Below are 20,102 nucleotides of genomic sequence, written 5' to 3'. Positions count from 1 at the left end.
CCTGTTTCTTGGCCCATCTGGCACGTCAAACCCCCTTTACGCTTCCACCAACCAAGGCCACATGACATCCCAAGATAAAAATGAAGCTGAAGATCTCCAGACTGTGAAAGCCACATTAAACCATTTGACAAGTACTTCATCCCTGTTCTGCCAACAGCAGTCTTTGATATGAAATTGTGGGAAGTCCTCTCATGATTTACTTTGAATTTGTTTATCTGTTCTAGATTTGGGATATTTTTCCCCCCCAGATTTCCATCTGATCTAGCACATACACCACACCTGGGCTACTATTGCTACGCTTGTTTCATTCAAATGTCTTTTTATAGCTGCTTTTGTTTCCAAGGCTTGCGTAATTTGCTAAGGAACTAATGCTTAAAAAAAATACATACTGAAAACAAATTAACATTATCTGCAGGAGGTTTCAAATATCTGTGCAATGGGGAGTTAAAAACGAAAAAAATTAATTACCCTTTTAAGTGGGATACCAGAAGTGAGGCTTTTTAAGTTACTTGAAGATTATAACAGAGGAGTTTGTTCAGATGCAGAACGCAATTTCAAACAAAAATACCATTGGTTCTAATGATGTACTTTCCCCCAAAAAGACTTTATTTTGGGCACAGAGACACACACCCTGCTTTTCCAAAGAAGCTTCTTTGTGACCACACTGAGCTGCACCATCAAGGTCCTGCTTTCCAGCCTCAGACCACCGAGACACCACCCCTGCCCTGAGCCCACCAGCACGGGCTGGGCATCACGGTCCTGAACCAAGGAGATGAATATGGTTACAGTTAGAAGAAGACATCACACCCAGACACGGCACATGGAGAAGTGAGTTGGGTTTGCACGACAAAGGATTGGTCCTCACTAACATTAACCACACTAATTTTTATTTCTGGCCAACTGTACAGTTGGTATAATAACTGCCTTTTTTTTTTTTTAAATCAAAATGACTTGCACTTGCAGTCATTTATACTGGGATTTCTTTTCACACACAGGGAAAGCACAGAAGAGGTGTTTGCGCTGAAATTCTTTGGTGACTTTCATCAGACTGTAGCAAGATACTGCACTTTTCATCTTCGAACTGCAATCCCTTCTACCACATTCTTTAATGATGTGGCTGGTAGTAACCAGCACAGATCCATGAATCACTCTTAACTCTTTCTGATGCTGGTCATAATCAGAACCTAAATCTTACCCTAGAGAAAAACATACACCATTTTTTCCTTCTGACATGACAGGCTGACACACACTGAAACATCTGCCAGTAAAACTCTGCAAGCCCCTCTCAGATTGGAAACTCAGGCCTTATTCTACAGGGAACAGTTGACAAGACATCCATTACCCTCTCAAGCAAAGCAGAACAACATCTCCCTAGAAAACTCATCACAGGTTTGGTTATTTCTCCTTACCTTCCCATTGTCTAAAGATCTTTCTTCACTCCATCCGTACCTTATTTCCAAGCCCAGAATGCCCAGGCAGATCTCCCTCCCCAGTCTCAAGGAGATGGTTCATTTCGTTAGACAGCTCACCTCTAAAGAAAAAGTATTCCCCCCTGTAGCTAGAAGGGTTATTTTAGAACAATTTCAAAAATGTGAGAGAGCGCATGCTCTGACAGGCAAAGGAAAACTCCATTCAAAGACTAAATAAATAACTGTATAATTTGTAAGCTCTTTCTTACAAAACTATCAGTTCAACAGTCCTGCAAATGTAGGAGTAAAATTACCAGAAGGGTGAAGCACACAAGTTCCGTATCTTCGGCGTATAACTATTGACTTGTACATAGAGCTCACACAAGGCAGTCTCCAGCTGGTTTTGAGATCACACACACATGCGTTAGAGACATAAGCTTCAATTTTGTATTAAAAATAAAAAAGTAAATTACCAATTTCTGTACATCAGCCTCAAGGCACTCATTTGTATATATAAATAGCAATGAGGATACTAGTTAAATGTTCAATCTTTCAACAGCTTCCCTGAACACAAAACTGATGACTTCCTTCACTAGATATTCCAATACCTCCATTACCAATGCAGAATGCAGAATTATTTTTTCTTTTTTTCCCCCCCTTTTTTTTTTAAATTGGCACTTTACAGCAAGCTGCCAGCTATGACATAAACATGAGCACATGCAAGATCAAGCCCATGCACCTTGAGTGACCAAAGGCAATACACAGTATTGCAGGAAATGAAGTCATTAATGTATGATGGCACGAATGGCACAACTTTATGGCTTTTTCATAATAATTAAGTTGTTAAAACAGTAAGAACAGGCTACAGAGAATGATCAAACAGGGTGCAGTTTTGCAGGATGAGGCTGTCACGCAGGTATTTCACAGCTAGTAAGTTTGGAAGGTATGCATTACATATATGATTTGTACTTTTTGCAGTTTAACATTTCTTTTTCTTTTTGCCTCTCCATACAAGAACCAGAAGAATTTAACATAAGTTAAAATATCAACAGTTCCCTCATATCAACCAACAGAGCAGTAGCTGATGAGCTACTCGAATCGCATTTTTAAAAGTCAAGAATTAATGAAAACAACACCCAAAAGTAATTAAAATCCTATTCTACACAAGACCAAGGTAGTATTTTGACAGTTCTGGAAAAGAAATCGGAACTACGAGAAGTCATTACTGAATTTCTATGATAAACATGATATGAACTATTCAATTCATCAACACACAGAAACACAAAAGCTGCACTGAAGAACTGTTGCCATCATCTCCAAGAGGATGCAGATTAGGTCAAGGGTTGCAATACCAGTGGTTTTTGACTGCAACAGAAACTAAATTTAGACCCAGTTACATAAAAAAATACTAATAGCCTTAACACTTTTAATCAGCATAAGAGGTTTAGAGATACACAAATGATTTAAAGTCAGTTGACTAGTTTTATACTGCATTTGCAATATTGTGCATTAGTAAAATCAGGGAGATTATGAAAGAAATACTGAAGCGTAATAAAATTACATAAAACATGAAAAGCAGGCTATACAGAGTGACTCCAAACTTTAATACTAATAAAAATTTTACCCATATACATCGAGAACAGGATTTCTCTATAGGCTAAACCTACGCAGGTAACACGACACAAGTGCCTGGTAGGTTCAGAAAAAAAGTTTGGACTCTTTAAAAACACCATATTAACTCGTGTGATCCTACAAAGGGCAAAGAATAAAACGCTTACTATCTTCCTCCTGTTGCACACCGCTGATCCTCGCTGCGGCTCACGCTGCAGCAGCACCCAGCAATCTGGCAGCCTCTCAAATGCCACGTCTGGCACGGTGACGGGCAATATGCTCTGCCAGCTGTGCAACTCCTCCAGGAGCTGCAAAATGGCAAAGAAAAATAATTCCCTGATGACTTTTAAGGATAGTTCGCTATTGTGGCTCGCAGAGCACCTGCCCAGAATTTATGAAGTATTGATCACATCATGCTTAGGGTTTTTTTCTCTGTAGCAGCTAAACAAGTTCCCTGAAAACAACACAAGTCACAACAATATTGTCCTAATACAAATAACACCTTGGAAAAGTTACCACTGTTGCCCCAGGCGTGTGGTACAATCATAAAATATGTGTCTGTGTTATCATACGTCCCAGCTCCCACTTTTTGACGTGATCTACACCATGAGAGAGGAAAAAAAAAACCAACACAACTAACTTCAAAGCAATTACTGTAACATACACCTTAAGGGAAGTATTATCACCAATATCTGGCCAGTCACTTTTGAAGCCAATTGTTCTTTCTACAAAAATATAAGGATCTGGAGCAGAAGCGGTAGTTTCTCCAGATTAGATTAACTGCAATGGTTTTAATAAAACTACAACTTTTAACAAACCCCAATCAAGGGCCAGCTTTCAACTTTGAAGCTATTAATCAGTTTTTTTCTTGGCAGGAACTTGTTCTGGTGATGTAAGCTGGCTGGCTCCAGATTAGAGTTCTTGTTCTGATTTACACAGCTGCAAAGCAGCCCACAATGTGACTGTGCTTCGTGTCACAACGTTACAGTTTATAACTGGTGACAACTACACCAGACTTTGTGCAGACAAGGCAACAAAGGAAAAAAACCAGTCTGTCTAAAAATAATTATTTTATACATTGGAAATGGAATAGTTACTTAGCTGCAAAAGTTCGACATTGTTACTTGATATTAAATATTACGCTTTATTTTCTGCATCTTAAATACCAGCAAGGCCACCATCACCTCTACACGATGAACTCCTTCCATTGCTTTCCCTACATCATTTTCCGAAGTCAGCTTTACCAAAACTGCTACCAACCTTGGGCTGAGTCAGACAGCAAGCTTATGGTTTGGGTTTTTGACTTTTTTAAGTGAAATTACCATCGTTGCAAATTTCTTTAGAACCATTTGTCAAAAATACCTTTTAGAGAAGTTCTTAGCACTTCAGAAAAACTGCACAGAAAATGAGAAATATTTAAGAAAAGCCTACGCAACTGAAATCAGGTATTTGCTCGTTATCAAGATTTGTGAATACCAGATTGCAGTTACAAACTACACTTTTTGGCAGATGCTTAGCTCATCATCATTGGGCTGTTGGGCCACAGATCCTCACATCACCTAAGAGGATTATGCAACAACACGCAGGTTATTACCGCTCAATGCTCACATACCGAACTTGCTTCTTCACAGCATTCCCAGCCTCTACGGATCCAAGAGAACATCTACGTGGCTTATTGGAAGTTCTACTCAAAAATACCTGTTTTCCAATCAGAAAGAGTCTGAGAGAAGATAAGACTTAAAACTGTGAAGTATTTTTAAAAATAAATTTCAACAGGCAATTTTAAAGATACTTTAATCTAGTTTCATTACCCCATTCTGAAGTACCATCGGTTCCTTATACAGTTTTCAGATCAAGACCTAAAACTCTGTTTACTGGATACATTTCTTTATCAGGTTTGACTGTGAGATCGTGTTCCCCAGCACAACCTCTTTAAAACTATGAAAACATCTCTAAAAGCCATGAATATTATGCAATGTTCAAATCCTTACAGGAAGATTTCTTTTCCCAAAGTCTCCAAGAATTTTAGTGGTTTAGGTGTTTACGCCAGGGAATATGCTCCCCTTTCCAGAGTGAAATATGAACACGTCATGCATTATCAAAGAAATCTTGGTTCTGCACAATATAAGTGTTTTAGGATACAACCACCTATAACAATTATTTAGACTGGGGGGTGGGGTGTTGCTCATTTATTCCAAATTAATAGTGTTTGACCACAATTAAAAGCTAGTACAGACAGAGAACTCCTGCCTTCCCAAGCAAGTTCCACAAGCAAACAGATCTCAAATGTTCTCATGAGGCTGTTACTGAGTGAACGCACGACACGCTGCCTTCCCATTAGCAACGTATTTTGAGAAGTGGATATGGTTAAGTCTAAATATTGTTCAGGGAAGGAAAAGAAGAAAGATTTTCAGCTTCACCTCAGCTCCAGTACCTACTGTCAAAGTGAAAAAATGAGACTGTCACCCACACAAAGTTATTTAACTTCAGGGTAAAGCTGTGTTTAGACAACGGGAACAGCTTAACAATTATTTCTAAAATTGTTTTTTTATTATTACAGAGTTCTGCTTCTAGATTCCCTTAATCTTTTGAAACATGTCTTCACATTCTACTACGTAGACACAAGAAGAAGAGAATACAAAAGCTAGGATCTACAAATACTATAGGCTTTGGGGATGTGGGAAGGCTAGTTTCTCCCCTTCCTGTGTCTCCACAACGCCTGGCTCTTCTTAGCTAAAGAACCTGAATTATCCAATACCCTTGGAAGGAAATATTTCTAAATGGTCAGTACGTACCAAAACTAGGTTTGACTTGAAGTTAATATTCTTGCCGTCAAGAGCAATAGAGCAAAGAGTCAGAAATGGTACTCCTTATCAAATTTTTATGCTAATGAAGAAAATGCCAAAGTGAGAACACAGAGCTCACAGTCAGAGGTAGCACTGACAGCCTTCAGCCTCTCACCACCAGGGCTGCCCACAAACCCAGCCCTCCTCAGTCCCAGCACTCAGATGACAACTGTTGCCTTGCCCTTCTGCTTTCTAGGTCTGATTTCAAGCCACACTCATGCTGAACAGAGTAAAAAAGAATAATTAGCCAGTTTGCTCATACTTGAGCCTTTTCCTTAGTAATGACACTATTCAGGGTTCTCCTCTTTACCAGAACACACAGGAACTTAGTGCTGACAACACTAAACATTTGTCACTTTGCTGAATTTGAATCAATAGGGTAAAAAAACCCAAACAAGAACAGAAAAAAAGAAAAAAAATAGAAATATTTATGATCACGCTGTCTTGTCTTTATCCCTTTCTTAAAAACAGCACTATTTTTAGTTTGATTTCCTACAGATTTTTTGCTTTATTAGTATACTCCACACAGGCATGTGTGATCTCTGCCCACCCTAAGCCCTCCACTTACAAGTTCTATGGTCAATATGATTATGTACAAAGTAACTCACTTTATAAAAGTTCATTAGTATCAGCAACAATAGTAATACAATAGTATTCACCAACAACCATCCACTATCATATCGATTTACACAGCATTCCTACAAAACAACTAGAAAACCAGAGCATTTCTATGAAGTTCTCACTGTCAATATAATGGAAAATAAACATTTTTCTACACTGTTTAAAAGAAAAAAAAAAATATAGCGTTGAGCCATTCAGTCATTCCTAGCAAAGATTTTCTTTGTGTAACAAAATACATTTTCACTTAGCATTAAATTTTCCATTTTTTTTACATTTTTAGTACATAGTTCTAGCAGGTGTTTTGTTTGTTTCTTTTTATTATTTTGGGGCTTTTTTAAACATGCTCTTCAGTTTTAAATTACTATTTTAAACAGAATAAATAGTCTGTAGATCAGATAGAAAACTATTTGTCAAGAATGAATTGCAAAGTAAATTATTTTTCCATGGATAGCCCACAGGGCTATTTTTTGCCACTTTTGAAAAAGCTTTTATTTAAACATACACGCAGAGAGCACATACTACATTGCCATTGTATGTAGAAACAAGCAAGCAACCGTCCACTGCCAAAGCTGGTGATTCACATGTAGAAAGGGGCAAAAAAAAGGGATGAAATAAACTCTCAAGAGGCCATTTGTTTGCATAAGTTCATTTCTGAGAAATTAAGGCGCCCAAAACTGTGCTCATCTTCACCTAAAAATTTAGGTTAATTCCTAGCATCAGCAGCTACAGAAAGTCCCACTGTCAACTAGAATGAAAACAGCACAAAACATGCAACTGGAATGAAACATGGCACAAACGCGTTAAATACATCACATGAACTCAAATTTCAAGAGAAAGGATCTTCCTGAAGGTGGCTCATGGCCCTGTGAATGAACAGCAGTGCACGGATAAAGGCTTTAGACTTTGAAAGTATTAAAATCAGAACTCAGAGAAGATTTTATAGTTGACAATTTTGCAAAAGCTAGAAGTTACGAATTCTGTAAGTTTGTACAGAAGTTACTCTGAAGCACACAATTACTGGATTTTAAACTGCCTGGCAATATTATCCAGCCTCCTTAGAGCACCTTTCCAAAGCAATTTTTTGATTGCAGATTAATACTTTATACAGAAGATGAAATGCTGTTCTGGAACAAATCAGTAAGATGGAGCAGATACGACATTAAGATGCAGCAAGATTAACACAAGGGGAAAGTTTAGATAGTCTAGCTTTAAGTGGGCTATTAAAAACATATTTTAACTAACCTCCATAAAAAAAAAAAGGGACAGACCCAAGACTGTCCCCTAAATTGAAGTTATTTTTTAAAAAAAAAAAAACAAACAACAAAAACCAAAACACCAAAACACCAAACCACCACACAAAACCCAAAAAGAACAAAACCAAAATAAACTCACAGTTCCCTATCGAATCTTACTATTACTTTAGAACTATTTAGATTATTTTAGAACAGAAGAATGACTTTTATATATTTTTTACTCTTTGGCAGGGAATCTATGAAAGCAAAAGATGTCCTGACAAACTGAACCTTTCCTGAGAAGGGTTCACAGTCATAAACATAATGTGTGATGTGGGAGACAGCAAGTTGTAACAGTTTGAAAGTCAACAACATGGAATGTACCAAGAGATTCATGAAGAAAGACAGCAGCAGTTATTTACATGTTCAGGGTAGTTAATTGTTATTTATGCATTAGGTTTCCCTTGTATAAATTAGAAAACTACAAAAAGTCAGAATTGGGAGAAACCCCCAATGTCTTTAAAAGTTCAAGTAAAAACACCTTTGCAGCATTTTCCTTAGACAATAGCATATTGCTCGTACAAAAGGTCTCTTATCCTATAGAAGTCTTGACAAAGGCAGCCTTCCAATCCAATGCGCCCCGTTTCAGTCTGGAACAAAAGACACGTTTCATTTTATTATCTTTGCACCAATGAGAAACTTAACCTTCCTTTAGAGTACTATTTACCAAAGAGTTTAAGCTGCAGAACACCTACCCTACGAACAGCCACCAGGTTGTTGCACACAAGCACTCCTCCTACAAATTCAGCTTGTATCCCTTCTCGCAAGAGAACTTGCTTGAAGTCAGACAGTCTCGGCTCATTCATAAACACAGACTGATGTCCAAGAACCTTTAAACAACACACACAATTTTAATACTTGCGCTACTTGGTAACTTCTGATTTTTCCAAAGATCTCATCACCATTGTGTTGGCAACAGTGTGGCCTAAAATGCAGGACTATAAATGAGAAAATAGATTCTATTTCTGTTCACCTACAGCAAGGCATTTCCAGGATAAGAAGACCTTAGATCTTATCTGACAAGTAAAGGAAAAGTTTCCTTCTTGGCTCACGTATTGAAGACAAATGGAAAGCTGCCATTGAAGATCCCTCTTCCAAGCCACGTAATGGCAGGGACAGAGTTGCAGTAACCTGTACTGCTGACCAGTACAGACTTCTACGACAGTTGTCATGAATCTGAACAGACTTTGGAGTTGTCTCCACACTTACCTAGCGCCCAGAACAGACTACATTTAGGATTATGCAACAGTATCTTAAAAAGCAATTCTCTAGATTAGAAGGCACTGTAATCATTCAATGGAAAGATAAAATAACGTCTACTCACATGCAAAGTATTTAAGAATAAAGATAATTTTATAGAAAAGATTAATTTAATGAACTCTCAAATCACTACTACAGAAGCAGAGGGATTAATTTCAAAGATTTGTATCTTAAGTATATATATGGAAGTATCTTCCATAACATCAATAAACCATAATAAAATCCACACCAACTAATTTCCAAATCTGCAAGTAGTAACTACAAACATGAAATTTGCTAATTAAAAATCTTATCTTTGTGAATAGATGGCATGGTATGCTAGGCTTCGTTAGCATATGCAAGACATCATCCTTGCTGAAAAGCATAAAATCTGAACAAGGAACAGTACCAGGTTTAAAGAAGAGAAAACCAAACATGAAAATACAGTTTCAGTTAGGCTTTCATTTGAGTAAGATCATAGTATCAACCTCTAAACATTAGAAAAACACAAATGAATACAGAGCTCTTCAAAAAAAGAAGTCCAGCTGAGCATAATTTCTGTACCTCATGAGGTGGCAGAGGTTCCAAAGTGGGAATGATCTCGCTCTCCTCACACATCTCCTTGTCATCGTCACCGAAGAGGCTTTTCATGGCCTTCTGTTGTGCAATGACACTAGAGTCTGAAGAAGGCATATCCACCTGCATCTCTAACTCTTCATCTTCCCTCAGCTCTCCCTCTTCCAAAATAACTCCAGTATCCACTTTGGAAACCCGCATGTCCAGAACGCCATCTATCCAAGCCAGCTCAGCATCCTTGGCTTTACAGAACTGAAGGGAGCTGACAAGAGAATCTTTTAACCGGACCTGGGTTCCACAAAAATAAAAGTACTATTAGTTTGATGAGAGAGGGTCTGTCTTCAAGCTTTAAAATCAGCAGTTTACCTTTCACCGTCTCTCCATGTAGGTTTGATTTTGAGGAGGGAAAGGAAGGAACTGGCATCACCAAGGCAAGACACTCAATACTTTCAAAGCATAATTTGTATAACCCTCGTCACTACTCAAATTAAAAGGCAGGGCAGATCAATACCTTTTATGTCTTGGTTAAAATGAAAAAAGAACCTATACAACTGAAAGCCTGAGTTAAATTTACAGCAAGAGCAATCAATTCCTTTTAAAACATCAGAAACTATTTTTGTGGCCAAAGAGTTCCTCGGTTGGCCTTAGTAACATCAAGGAAAGTTTCTTTAGATACATTTAGGTTACTGAACAGGAATTTCAACCCTTCAAAACAATTATAATTAATACTTTATTTTAAAAAGGGATGTTGTAAATATCAGATTTTAAAGGGACCAAGGTAAAGTGGCTAACGATCCACCTGCAGCACCATCCACTCAGTAGACACTGGGATTCTGATGCCCTGCTCACATCTATTATTTTCTAATTCAGTATCTCCAGTGTACTTCATCTTTTCAGAAAGCTTCAATCAGAAAAACAAACTAAAGAAGATTAAATTTCCCATTTATATAAAAAAGTTGAAATTAAGTATGAAGCAATTACAATTTTGTTCAGTTAAATATTTTGTGAAAAACTGCAATCGTGTAACTTCTGACACACTAGCAATCCTGAGCTTACAAAAAAAAAAAAAAAAACCAACAAAAAAACCCAACAACAACAAACTAAAGAAGATTAAATTTCCCATTTATATAAAAAAGTTGAAATTAAGTATGAAGCAATTACAATTTTGTTCAGTTAAATATTTTGTGAAAAACTGCAATCGTGTAACTTCTGACACACTAGCAATCCTGAGCTTACAAAAAAAAAAAAAAAGACCAACAAAAAAACCCAACAACCAACAAACCAGACAATAGAAAACACCGCTGTTTTAAGACTGTCAGAGCTGGATAACTCTGAACTTACCACTTCCTACAGGGTAACATATTTTCCTCTGGAAAGAAGCAGAAGTATCTTTTTCATAATTCTACAGATGTTTTTCTATTGACTTTAAAAGGGCAGAAGGAATAAAAGACTAATGCCTAAACTGCACGTGTGAGACTTTCCTCTAAACAATTTCAAAAACTGAATCAGGACCATAAATAATCTTCACACACTTCACACAAGTTATCCAAGTCTTTTATTTAGAGCTTAACCATGAAAAAGAAATGCAATATATTAACATAGTGCACACATCAGCATGACCTCACTTCCCAAGAATTAACTCATATTAACTTTTTTGGGGGAAGTCTTTCTTATTTATTTATAGCATTAACTTGTTCTTATCTTTTCACATGGTCATTCTTAGGTACTATTAATGTATGAAGGATTTTTTTTTCCTCTTTGCTCTTTAAGGCTGCCCTTCAGATTCCAAATAGAATCCCCAATTGCAAGTAGTGTACAGTGGAACTCTAAATATAGGCATTGTATATAAATTAAGACCCGAGTAAAGCAAAGTGATGTTCCCATGGACACGAACCTTGCCTTTTGCACTAGAGGTAACCATACACTGATCTCATGTTTCAGCTTTTAAAAACAACTAACAAGTTCCAGCACCTTACCTGGTAAATGTGAGTTTCGCTTGTTGCATCTACAGTTTCATGAAGTTTCGGCACGTAAACTTTAATATCTTTTCCACCAAAAGCTCTGCAACATTCTGCAAGGTCCTGACTGGCCTCAGGTGGTCCATGGACAATGATCAGTTGTCTTGGTTTCATTTGGTTAATAATTTTTTTAATTGAGTCCCCATCTGAGCGTCCTTCATAGTCAATGTATGTAACCCTGGCTCTGGTTTGAAATAAAACCCAAGAATATTTTTTTTTAGTTTAAAAGATTAAACCTTTGACTGCTCCAAAATATTTCATTTAAAAATGGAATATATTTTGAAATCATTCTACATCAGCAAAAGCTGTCAGCTCAAGGTATATTATGGATCAGTAAAATATAGAATTATCAAATATCAGCATGTGTGTGTACTGAACACTTTAAATTCCCCAAATTCACTTACATGGTTATCTAAAACACAATATAAGCACATTTCAGTAAGTTCTTTTAACAAAATATATGGATATTTGAGTATCTATGCTAACATACTATTGTATTGTTAGTTCTTCCTCTTTTACTTGTATTCATTAGACAGGGAACAAACTGCAAATTTCTTAAGAGTGGAGACTCTGTACCATGCTCTCAGAAAGACTAGTAAAAACTAACTTAGATATCTTGGGGGGGTGGGGGGGGAACCAAAAGCAAGCCCTTTCCCACTTTCTTAATTCCAAGCTAGCCTTTTACCCAGTTTACACTGTACCCATGCCTCCACTCCAGCAGAACTGACATGAACAACAAAGCTACTCACTTAATTTCCATGGATTCTGCTGCAGAAATACATTTGGTAGGAACATCTGACAAATCCTGGTCCATAGGCTCTTCTCCATTTGTCAAACCAGATTCTAATTTGCTTTTTTCTTCTTCTGTTGCTTGAAGTTCCGGAACTAGGAAATCCTCAGGTCTAAAGAATGAAAAGCATTTTGCTTTTAATAGTCTTACAGTAAAACCAAAGCACTATATAATATATATAAATAAATCAATATATATATATAAAACAAACAATGCTAACTATTTCTACTGATTCCTCATTGACAAAAATTTTATTAAACTTGCCTTCAGTATTTCCCTATTTGAACAGAGCTCATCAGAAAAATATCACCTTCCTATCTTAAAAAAGAACTTTGATATCTTGGGAAATACTAGCAAATTGAGGTTTTTCTAGCAACTAGTCTTTATGCAAATAGGACTAGATTTTTCTAGGATGAACAATAGTTTCCCCTCATTATAAATTTATCAAAATTATGTGTAATTTAAAGGAGAAAAAAAGAGTCATAAAGCTCCCCCCCAAAAAAAAAAGCCTGAAAGCCTGGAGTGGAAACATATCCTAGGAGGTATGAACACAGGCCAAGGACCAGCACTCTGCAGCTTCAATCCTATCGTAAGCTTCCTGTGAGACTTAGCACAAACGGTCCTAACCAGTTGGAAGAGCATATAGCAGTGCTGCAAAAGAGACAAAACCATGGTTTGTATTACTTCTATTTTCTAATTATTTCACAGCTACTACATGTTAGTATGCATTACCACCACATACTTGATAATCTCGCCATATTCATCCCATTTAATTCTTTCTTCAGGGGCTGGAAACATTGGATAAGATTTCTTTGCTTGTTTGAAGAAGCTTCCTTTCCGACTACCTTCACCTTTCATCATCAAATCATGTTTGGTCTTATGTACAGTTGGCTGATCAATATCCTCTTCAGCATCGCTCTCATCACTGGAATCAATATCTGCCCTGAAATTACATTAAAAAAAGACCTAGCACTTTTTTTTTTTCTTTTGGTTTAATATTACATAAAATAACAGTTGACACAACAATAACCAAGGACAAGGCCAGCTTATGTGTCTGAGAAAAATCTCACAGTCAAATGGCAGATGAAACAGGTCTATTATAACAACAGACTAAAGACAACCATTCCTGATTCTTCAGTGCCCTCAGACAAGTCTATCAAAACTACGATTTTCATTTTTCCCTGTAAATGGCTGAAGCAGCAGAACGACCACAGAGAAATCTCAGCTCTGACCATAACAGCAGAACAACCAATATACTTACTCTTTAGATTGTTCCAGCTTCTTAGCTGCTTCTTTCTTTAGTTTCTCCTTCTCTAGGTATTCTTCAAGTTCTTTTCCTTCCAACTTGACACGTTTTCTCAACTGCAGATAGAATTAAAATTAATATTACTGTGAGCAGCTGACATGATTTTCATACTTTTCCTATAAGCTGCTGCCAAGAATATTTGTATTTAAATACCAAGGGCAAGTACAACTTGTCTGGCACATACAAGACAAGATTATGCAAACGCATGGCACCTTGTTACGGCAACACCATCACATTATCAATTAGTATAGCCTACTTCAACTGAAAAGCATTTTTAAAGGTACTAAAATCAATTAGCTTTACAAAAATTTCTTAAAACATCTTCAGGAAATATTTCTCCAGTAAGTGAACACAAACACTCTGAGATGAGCAGTGTTTGTTCCATTTCTGTGTCACTAACATCAAACCAGAAGAACCTGGCAAAGTCCTACCAGCAGGCAAAATAACAGTAACTTTTGTGTTCTTGTCTTCTGAAAATCAAACTACGGTATAGGTCACTTTACAACAAAAACACAAAGGAAAGCATCACTTAAAAATAAATATTTAAAAGCAACTTCATGCTCATCTCTGTGGAGTATTAATTTTGCCACACCACCAAAAAGCATTTTGCAGTTCCTGACACCTATTTTCATGTAAGTTTATCCACAATTGGTTAAACATGAAACATACTGATTTCAGATGTCCCTTCTCCACTAGAAGCATTTTCAGTAGTTCAAAAAAGCAAATTAAGTTTGCTTTTGTTCACATCCCCCAAGATGGCCCACAACAAAAAAACTTTGAGACATACAGACAACTCTTACCTCAATATCTATAACTTTTTCAGAAGGATTATCAATCAGGAACCGTGCTAATGTTCCAGGCGTAGTGCGATAAGTTAAAATTATAGAATTTTTGGAATCCTGGCACCACTGAATGAAAAGATCTCTAGAAAACCCACACTCTAAGTCTGGTTGACTGGCAAGAACAACTTTTGGACTAGACACTCGAGCCAGATCAGACAGACTATGACATAAGGAGAGATGGCGGAACTGAAAAGGATTGTTTCTCTTGTCTTCAAAGCACCTCATCAACTTGTCACTCATCCATTCAACCTAAAATAAGTATTAAGAAAAAGTTACTTATAAGAACAAAAGTTCTACGCTAATGAACAGACCTGATATGAGGTACAGGATGCAATACGCAAGTGAAATTTAAAAATTGAAACAAACCTGTGATTTAGAGAACTCCACTACATTGTAGCTGACGTTATTCAGAAGCGCTAGAGAGTAGACTCCTAATCCTGCATCTTTCGTTCTCCAGATCTGATCGAGAAGTTGAGCAAGTTCCAGAACTCTGCCTGCTGTATCCACGGCTATTAATACGTTTCCATCGCCGCGCAATGTCTCCAAAACATTAGCTAAGAAAGATTAAAAACAAAACAAAAAACCGACTTAAACTTTGAACCAAAACTAGAATGTTACAGTCCTTTCCAACCTAAACCATTCTATGATTCTATGATTCAGAAGAGATCCAAAACCACATTTCCACCAAAATTAAAGGGAACTGGAGTTTTCTTGGTAGCTCTTGATACTAGTTTTTCTCTTTTTATTAAACAAAACAGCAAAATGGAGTTTAAAAAAGAATATGCTGAGGAAGGACATTTAAAAATCCCTTCAGAAGAGATTAATTGATACTGGGTAAAATATACTGTCTTCAAATACAGTTCAGTGTTCTCAGGAAAAATGTTTAAGCCACAGGGTCAGCACCATCAAAAGAGTAACTTTTTTTTTTTTTTTAAATTTTCATAACGGTTCTTAGCTTGGATGCTGATGAATTCCTCACAGAAAAACAATCTACAGCGGCTAATAAATCATATCACTGCTGTTTTCAAGCCCCAACAGAATACATACTCAGCAGCTGTTCATCTCTTTGCTTCCTCCTGGGTTGTACATAAGTCGCATTAAATGAATCTGTAATAAGCAATGAAGGCCTGCTCAACATTTCCAAGGAACATCCATTCAGATGGCTGTGGAAAAAAGGCAAAAAAATCTCACTTTTTGCATTTCTATTTTATAAATAAAATCTAAGACAGCTAGCTTCCAAACGTCTCCATGTACAGAAATCAAACTAATTAGTAGCTGAATGTCTCCTGTTTCACGCTTAATTAAAATAAATAAATAAATAAATAAATAAAACTGAGTAAAATAGAGAAACCCAGCACTAACGTTCATTTCAAACTGATTAATCTGAATGCAAGTGAAGTTTGTGGTTATCTCAGAGCTGGAAAGGCACCACTACTTCCATACCTGTTTATCACACACTAAATGATGCACACCTAACACAGTATATAAGAAATATACATTGCTAGGTTGAACTTACATCTCCCTCTTGTGGTTGAAATCAACTGCATAAACAATTTCTTCCTCTCCATCCTTGACAATCTTCCAAATTGTGCCTCCTATCATGTGGCCAGCTGGCAATGGCGTAATCGACAAACCATGTCCTTTGCCTACAAAAGTTTTCAGCATTTTAGATATATGCTAAAATCCATTACTCTAAATAAAACACAGTAATTTTAAACAACTGAATGCCAAAATTATTACTGGGAAAAACGTCAAAAGAAGTATGAAAAAATCAGTAACAAATCTGTCCTTACCATCTAACCAGTAACTTCCAAAATTTTTTGCAATTCCCTCCTATTTTGCCTCTGGAAAAAGAAACTAAAGTGAAGACCACTTCTTCCCTCCAACTCTCAAAGGCACCGCACAGCCTCTGTAACAGTTTCAGCAATAACTAAAACATGCATTGTCTTCTTAGATGCATCCATCAAGTCGTTTTGAATCACTTCCATTAAAGATGAAAAAAGTAGTGTGTTTTCAAAAAGTTTTAAGATGTAAAAATTGGCAGCACAGACGTTGCCTTACTAAAACTATCCTGGAAAAGGGTCAACAGCTTTTCAAGGACGGCATCCCATTTCTGTTTTCCAAATTACAGGGCAAATATTTTGGCAAGAAGCATTCAGGAACTGGCAGGTGCTGCATCTCTGAAACAAGCTGCTGGTGGTCAGCTTGTACATGTCTTTGTTTAAGAATAGGGTTTCCATTTCTTTCTGATCTTTAAATTCAACAAGAGTGAAAAGCTGCCGATTCTTCGGATGCCAGAGTTCCCAGCAATAAGCTGCTCTGGGTACCTCACAGAGTCAGTGAAGACCTCATTAAATCATCCACGAGCCATAATATAATCACTGCAACCTAGTCATTTGCTAGAAAGCTTTCCTCTGTGTTACTGGTTACTGAAGACTTCCAAGGTATCCACCACCAGGCACGAACAAATGCTTTTGAGAGACATAAGCAAATTCCAAGAAAAGTTACAAAAAATACACAAGAGAAACAAACGTCTACATATGTTCTGGCATGACCTCCTCCTCATTAAGTGGAAATTCTATCCACTTCCACATACAATTACTGAGGTAAATATTCAGCTGATACAGACTGACACTGGGCTACTGAATTCAGCCCTGCAAAATGTACATTTCAAAACTTATTCCCTTTAAAGAAAAAGTTACTTTAACTCACGATGACTCTGTTGCCTTTCACTAAAAGTCATTTATTGAAACTCTGGTGACAATTTTACCTTTCAAGTTCACAATCTGAGAAAACTTCAGCTGTTGTATCTTATCAAAGGCTGCATCTACATCATCCAATGTAAAGAGAGTGAAATCTTCAGTATTATGGCGGGACTGAAACAAATAAGAAGTACAGAGCATTCAAGAACCTGAGCAGTCTACCATATCAAAGAGGCTGTGTATGAAAATATCAACTTAAATATACCTGGTAGAGATCGTACATAAACATCTGTCCCATTTTATATACAGGAATAGTTGCATAAATGGCACAATTCAACCCCATTTTTCCAACTGCATATGGAAGAGCACCAAGGTGTAGAGGGTCAGGATGAGACAGAAGAACAGCATCAACTTGGTGTACATGTCTACAAAAAGAGGGACAACAGAAGTTGGGGAAAGGAGTTCTGTATGGTGTTATACACTCCCCATTATGGTTATTTTGAGAATACATACACAATCTGAACGTCAAACAAAAAAACTTAAATCCTTCTAGGTTTAGAACAAAGTTTTTACACATATTTCTAAATGTTTAAGCACTTAAAAATGCAAAAAAACATGATTTCAAGATCTGGAAAACATAGGTTTTCTATCAAATTCTTTATTAGAAAGACCTTAATATATACTTAGACACCAGAAAGTACATTATCTGAGGGGCCAAAAATATTATCAGTGCAGACATGCTACAAATTGTTTATACATTGAAAAACCTAAAACAGACTACAACTTTTCTTATGAAAAAGACCAAGTTATAGGACAAAAACCAGAACAATCCTTAAATTGGTAAAGATGGAATCAAAACACATTTCTTAAAAACAGAAAAGGTCAAATATGTCATTTATGAAAAGTGGCGGTTTTGGGGGGGGTTTATTCGTTTTAAAAATGGAAGATTTTTTTCTTGCAAAGTGTTGCATAAAATAAGAACACGGCCTAAAAACTTACTATCTACCATAACTGAAAAACTTGAGGGTATAAAAAATGCACTACAAGTAAAAATACAAGTTGGGCTGAAAGCTTTTTGTTTGCTCACAAAGTAACTGGGGCACACATGTTCTTCTTGATTGCTGTTATTAAAGAGGATTTTATCTAATTGCTTCTCAGATAAAACACTCAAAAAAATTTATAAATTATCTTTAAATACATAATAATCCTCAGTTAAAAGACTTCAAACATTACAAGTCTGTCAATATTAGCAAAGTGAACCTACAAAAACAGTATCACAAAGCTTAGCTTCTTTCAGGAATTTCTATGTTTCAGTCCTAACCTCGTAATCAATGCCTGCTCTGCAAAGCTCCTTGCTGTGCACCTGCAGAAGCTCAGGAGTAACATCTAGGCAGGTTTATTTCTGTGCAGGTCTGGGACAACTAATGCATGCTCTTTTCCTGACCGCCAAATCTTTCAGCTTGAAACAAGAGGCAAGAGTTGAACTACTTTGTATTCAGCCTCCATACACTAACGATTCTTTCATTTAAAACTTAGTTAACCATTCTAAATTACTTTAGAGTCAAGGTCAATCTCCCATAAACTCTGCTCTCTGTCATGTTTATGAAAAAACAAAACATCCAAGCCAAAATAAACACAGGAGAGTTTGAGAATTACACTTAATAGATGTAACTCATTAGACTCACAAGAAAACACCCAAGTTTTTACTGGAAATATTTCAGCAGCACAATTCCCTTCATATAAAACATACTTTAAAAAATAGCAACAAAAAGAAGAACTTTAGATTTAACATCACCATACACATGTTGTTGCACAGTATTTTGAAAACTTTCATACAAGGACAAGACTACTAAAAAAAAAAAAAAAGCACATGAACTGAACTACTTACTTCCTTAGGGAGTCAATAATATCCATAGAAAAGTTTTCATCCCAGCCACAGTCCAAAAGAAAACGAAATTCATCTACTTGCAAGAGATAGCAAAGGGCAGACTCCTCCTGCACGCCTGAAAGCGTAGTCAACTTGATAATCGATGTCATTTTGCTCTCCAAGCGTTTTATTCCCAAAAGAACTAATCTGGATGAGAAAAGAGAATGTTTCATTGACTAAAGCAAATGAAAAGCCTATTTATTTTGATCTAACTTCACACATTTCTGAGAATATGCAGGGTAACAGTTGTGAATACTGTTCAATACAGCTCCTAGGTATCAATTAAGTCTCCGATATTAATTTTTGGTCGAGGGAGGTCTTTTCTTTTTGGAAAGAGGCTTTTTTTTTGATAGTGAAGTAAAAGGGATGACGCGGAGCAGCGCAGCTAACAGCAGCCCCCGGGGCCGGACGCCGACACCCGGACATGGCGGGCCCGGGGCCGCCCCTCAGGCCCGGCGGCTGCCCGGAGCGGAGGGGGCCCAGCACCGGCCGGGCCGGGGCTACCGCAGAGATCGCCCCGCCACGCCGACCCCGGGACGTGGCGGGCCCGGGGCCGCCCCTCAGGCCCGGCGGCTGCCCGGAGCGGAGGGGGCCCAGCACCGGCCGGGCCGGGGCTACCGCAGAGATCGCCCCGCCAGGCCCCGCCGCCGAGACAGTGGTTGGCCCTGATGGGGTGCGCCTCGCCGGCCGGTCCCGGCCCCTTCCACTCCTGAGGGGAAGAGAAGGAAGGGAAGGGGAGGGCTTGGCTCGGTGGGCCCGGGACCCTCCCGCCGCGCTGCCCCCCGAGCCGCCGCCGCTACCTGCCTCAGGACCCGCCTCAGGGCCCCCCTCCGGGCCTGCCTCAGGGCCGGCGGGGAGCGCAGCCGCCACCTCCAGCCGGCACGGCACCCTCCGCCATCTTGGAGGAGGCGGGGAGAAGGAGG

General features: G+C 37.8%; 1 protein-coding gene across 2 annotated transcripts; it reads right to left on the bottom strand.

Moving 5' to 3' along the window:
* Nucleotides 1-2,992: 2,992 nt before the first annotated feature.
* CPSF2 (cleavage and polyadenylation specific factor 2) lies at nt 2,993-20,089 on the bottom strand. Of its 2 annotated transcripts, none has more exons than XM_014957607.1 (15): nt 19,980-20,089; nt 19,141-19,326; nt 17,518-17,677; nt 17,321-17,426; nt 16,067-16,196; nt 15,598-15,713; nt 14,917-15,104; nt 14,509-14,799; nt 13,664-13,764; nt 13,145-13,345; nt 12,362-12,514; nt 11,571-11,796; nt 9,583-9,882; nt 8,475-8,609; nt 2,993-8,369 (listed from the first exon to the last, which is right to left on the bottom strand). In XM_014957607.1, exons 2-15 carry the CDS (start codon nt 19,287-19,289, stop codon nt 8,277-8,279), a joined length of 2,349 nt encoding a protein of 782 aa, XP_014813093.1. In that variant the 5' UTR covers nt 19,290-19,326; nt 19,980-20,089; the 3' UTR covers nt 2,993-8,276. The 2 variants fall into 2 exon arrangements, with proteins under 2 accessions (XP_014813093.1, XP_014813092.1); XM_014957606.1 differs by having other exon boundaries at nt 19,984-20,086.
* Nucleotides 20,090-20,102: the final 13 nt, after the last annotated feature.

The sequence above is a fragment of the Calidris pugnax genome, unplaced genomic scaffold (assembly GCF_001431845.1).
Source record: "Calidris pugnax isolate Ruff unplaced genomic scaffold, ASM143184v1 scaffold211, whole genome shotgun sequence".
Classification (NCBI taxonomy): Eukaryota; Metazoa; Chordata; class Aves; order Charadriiformes; family Scolopacidae; genus Calidris; species Calidris pugnax.
The sequence above is the reverse complement of the archived record's forward strand: the minus strand, read 5'-3'. Positions and strand labels throughout refer to the sequence as shown.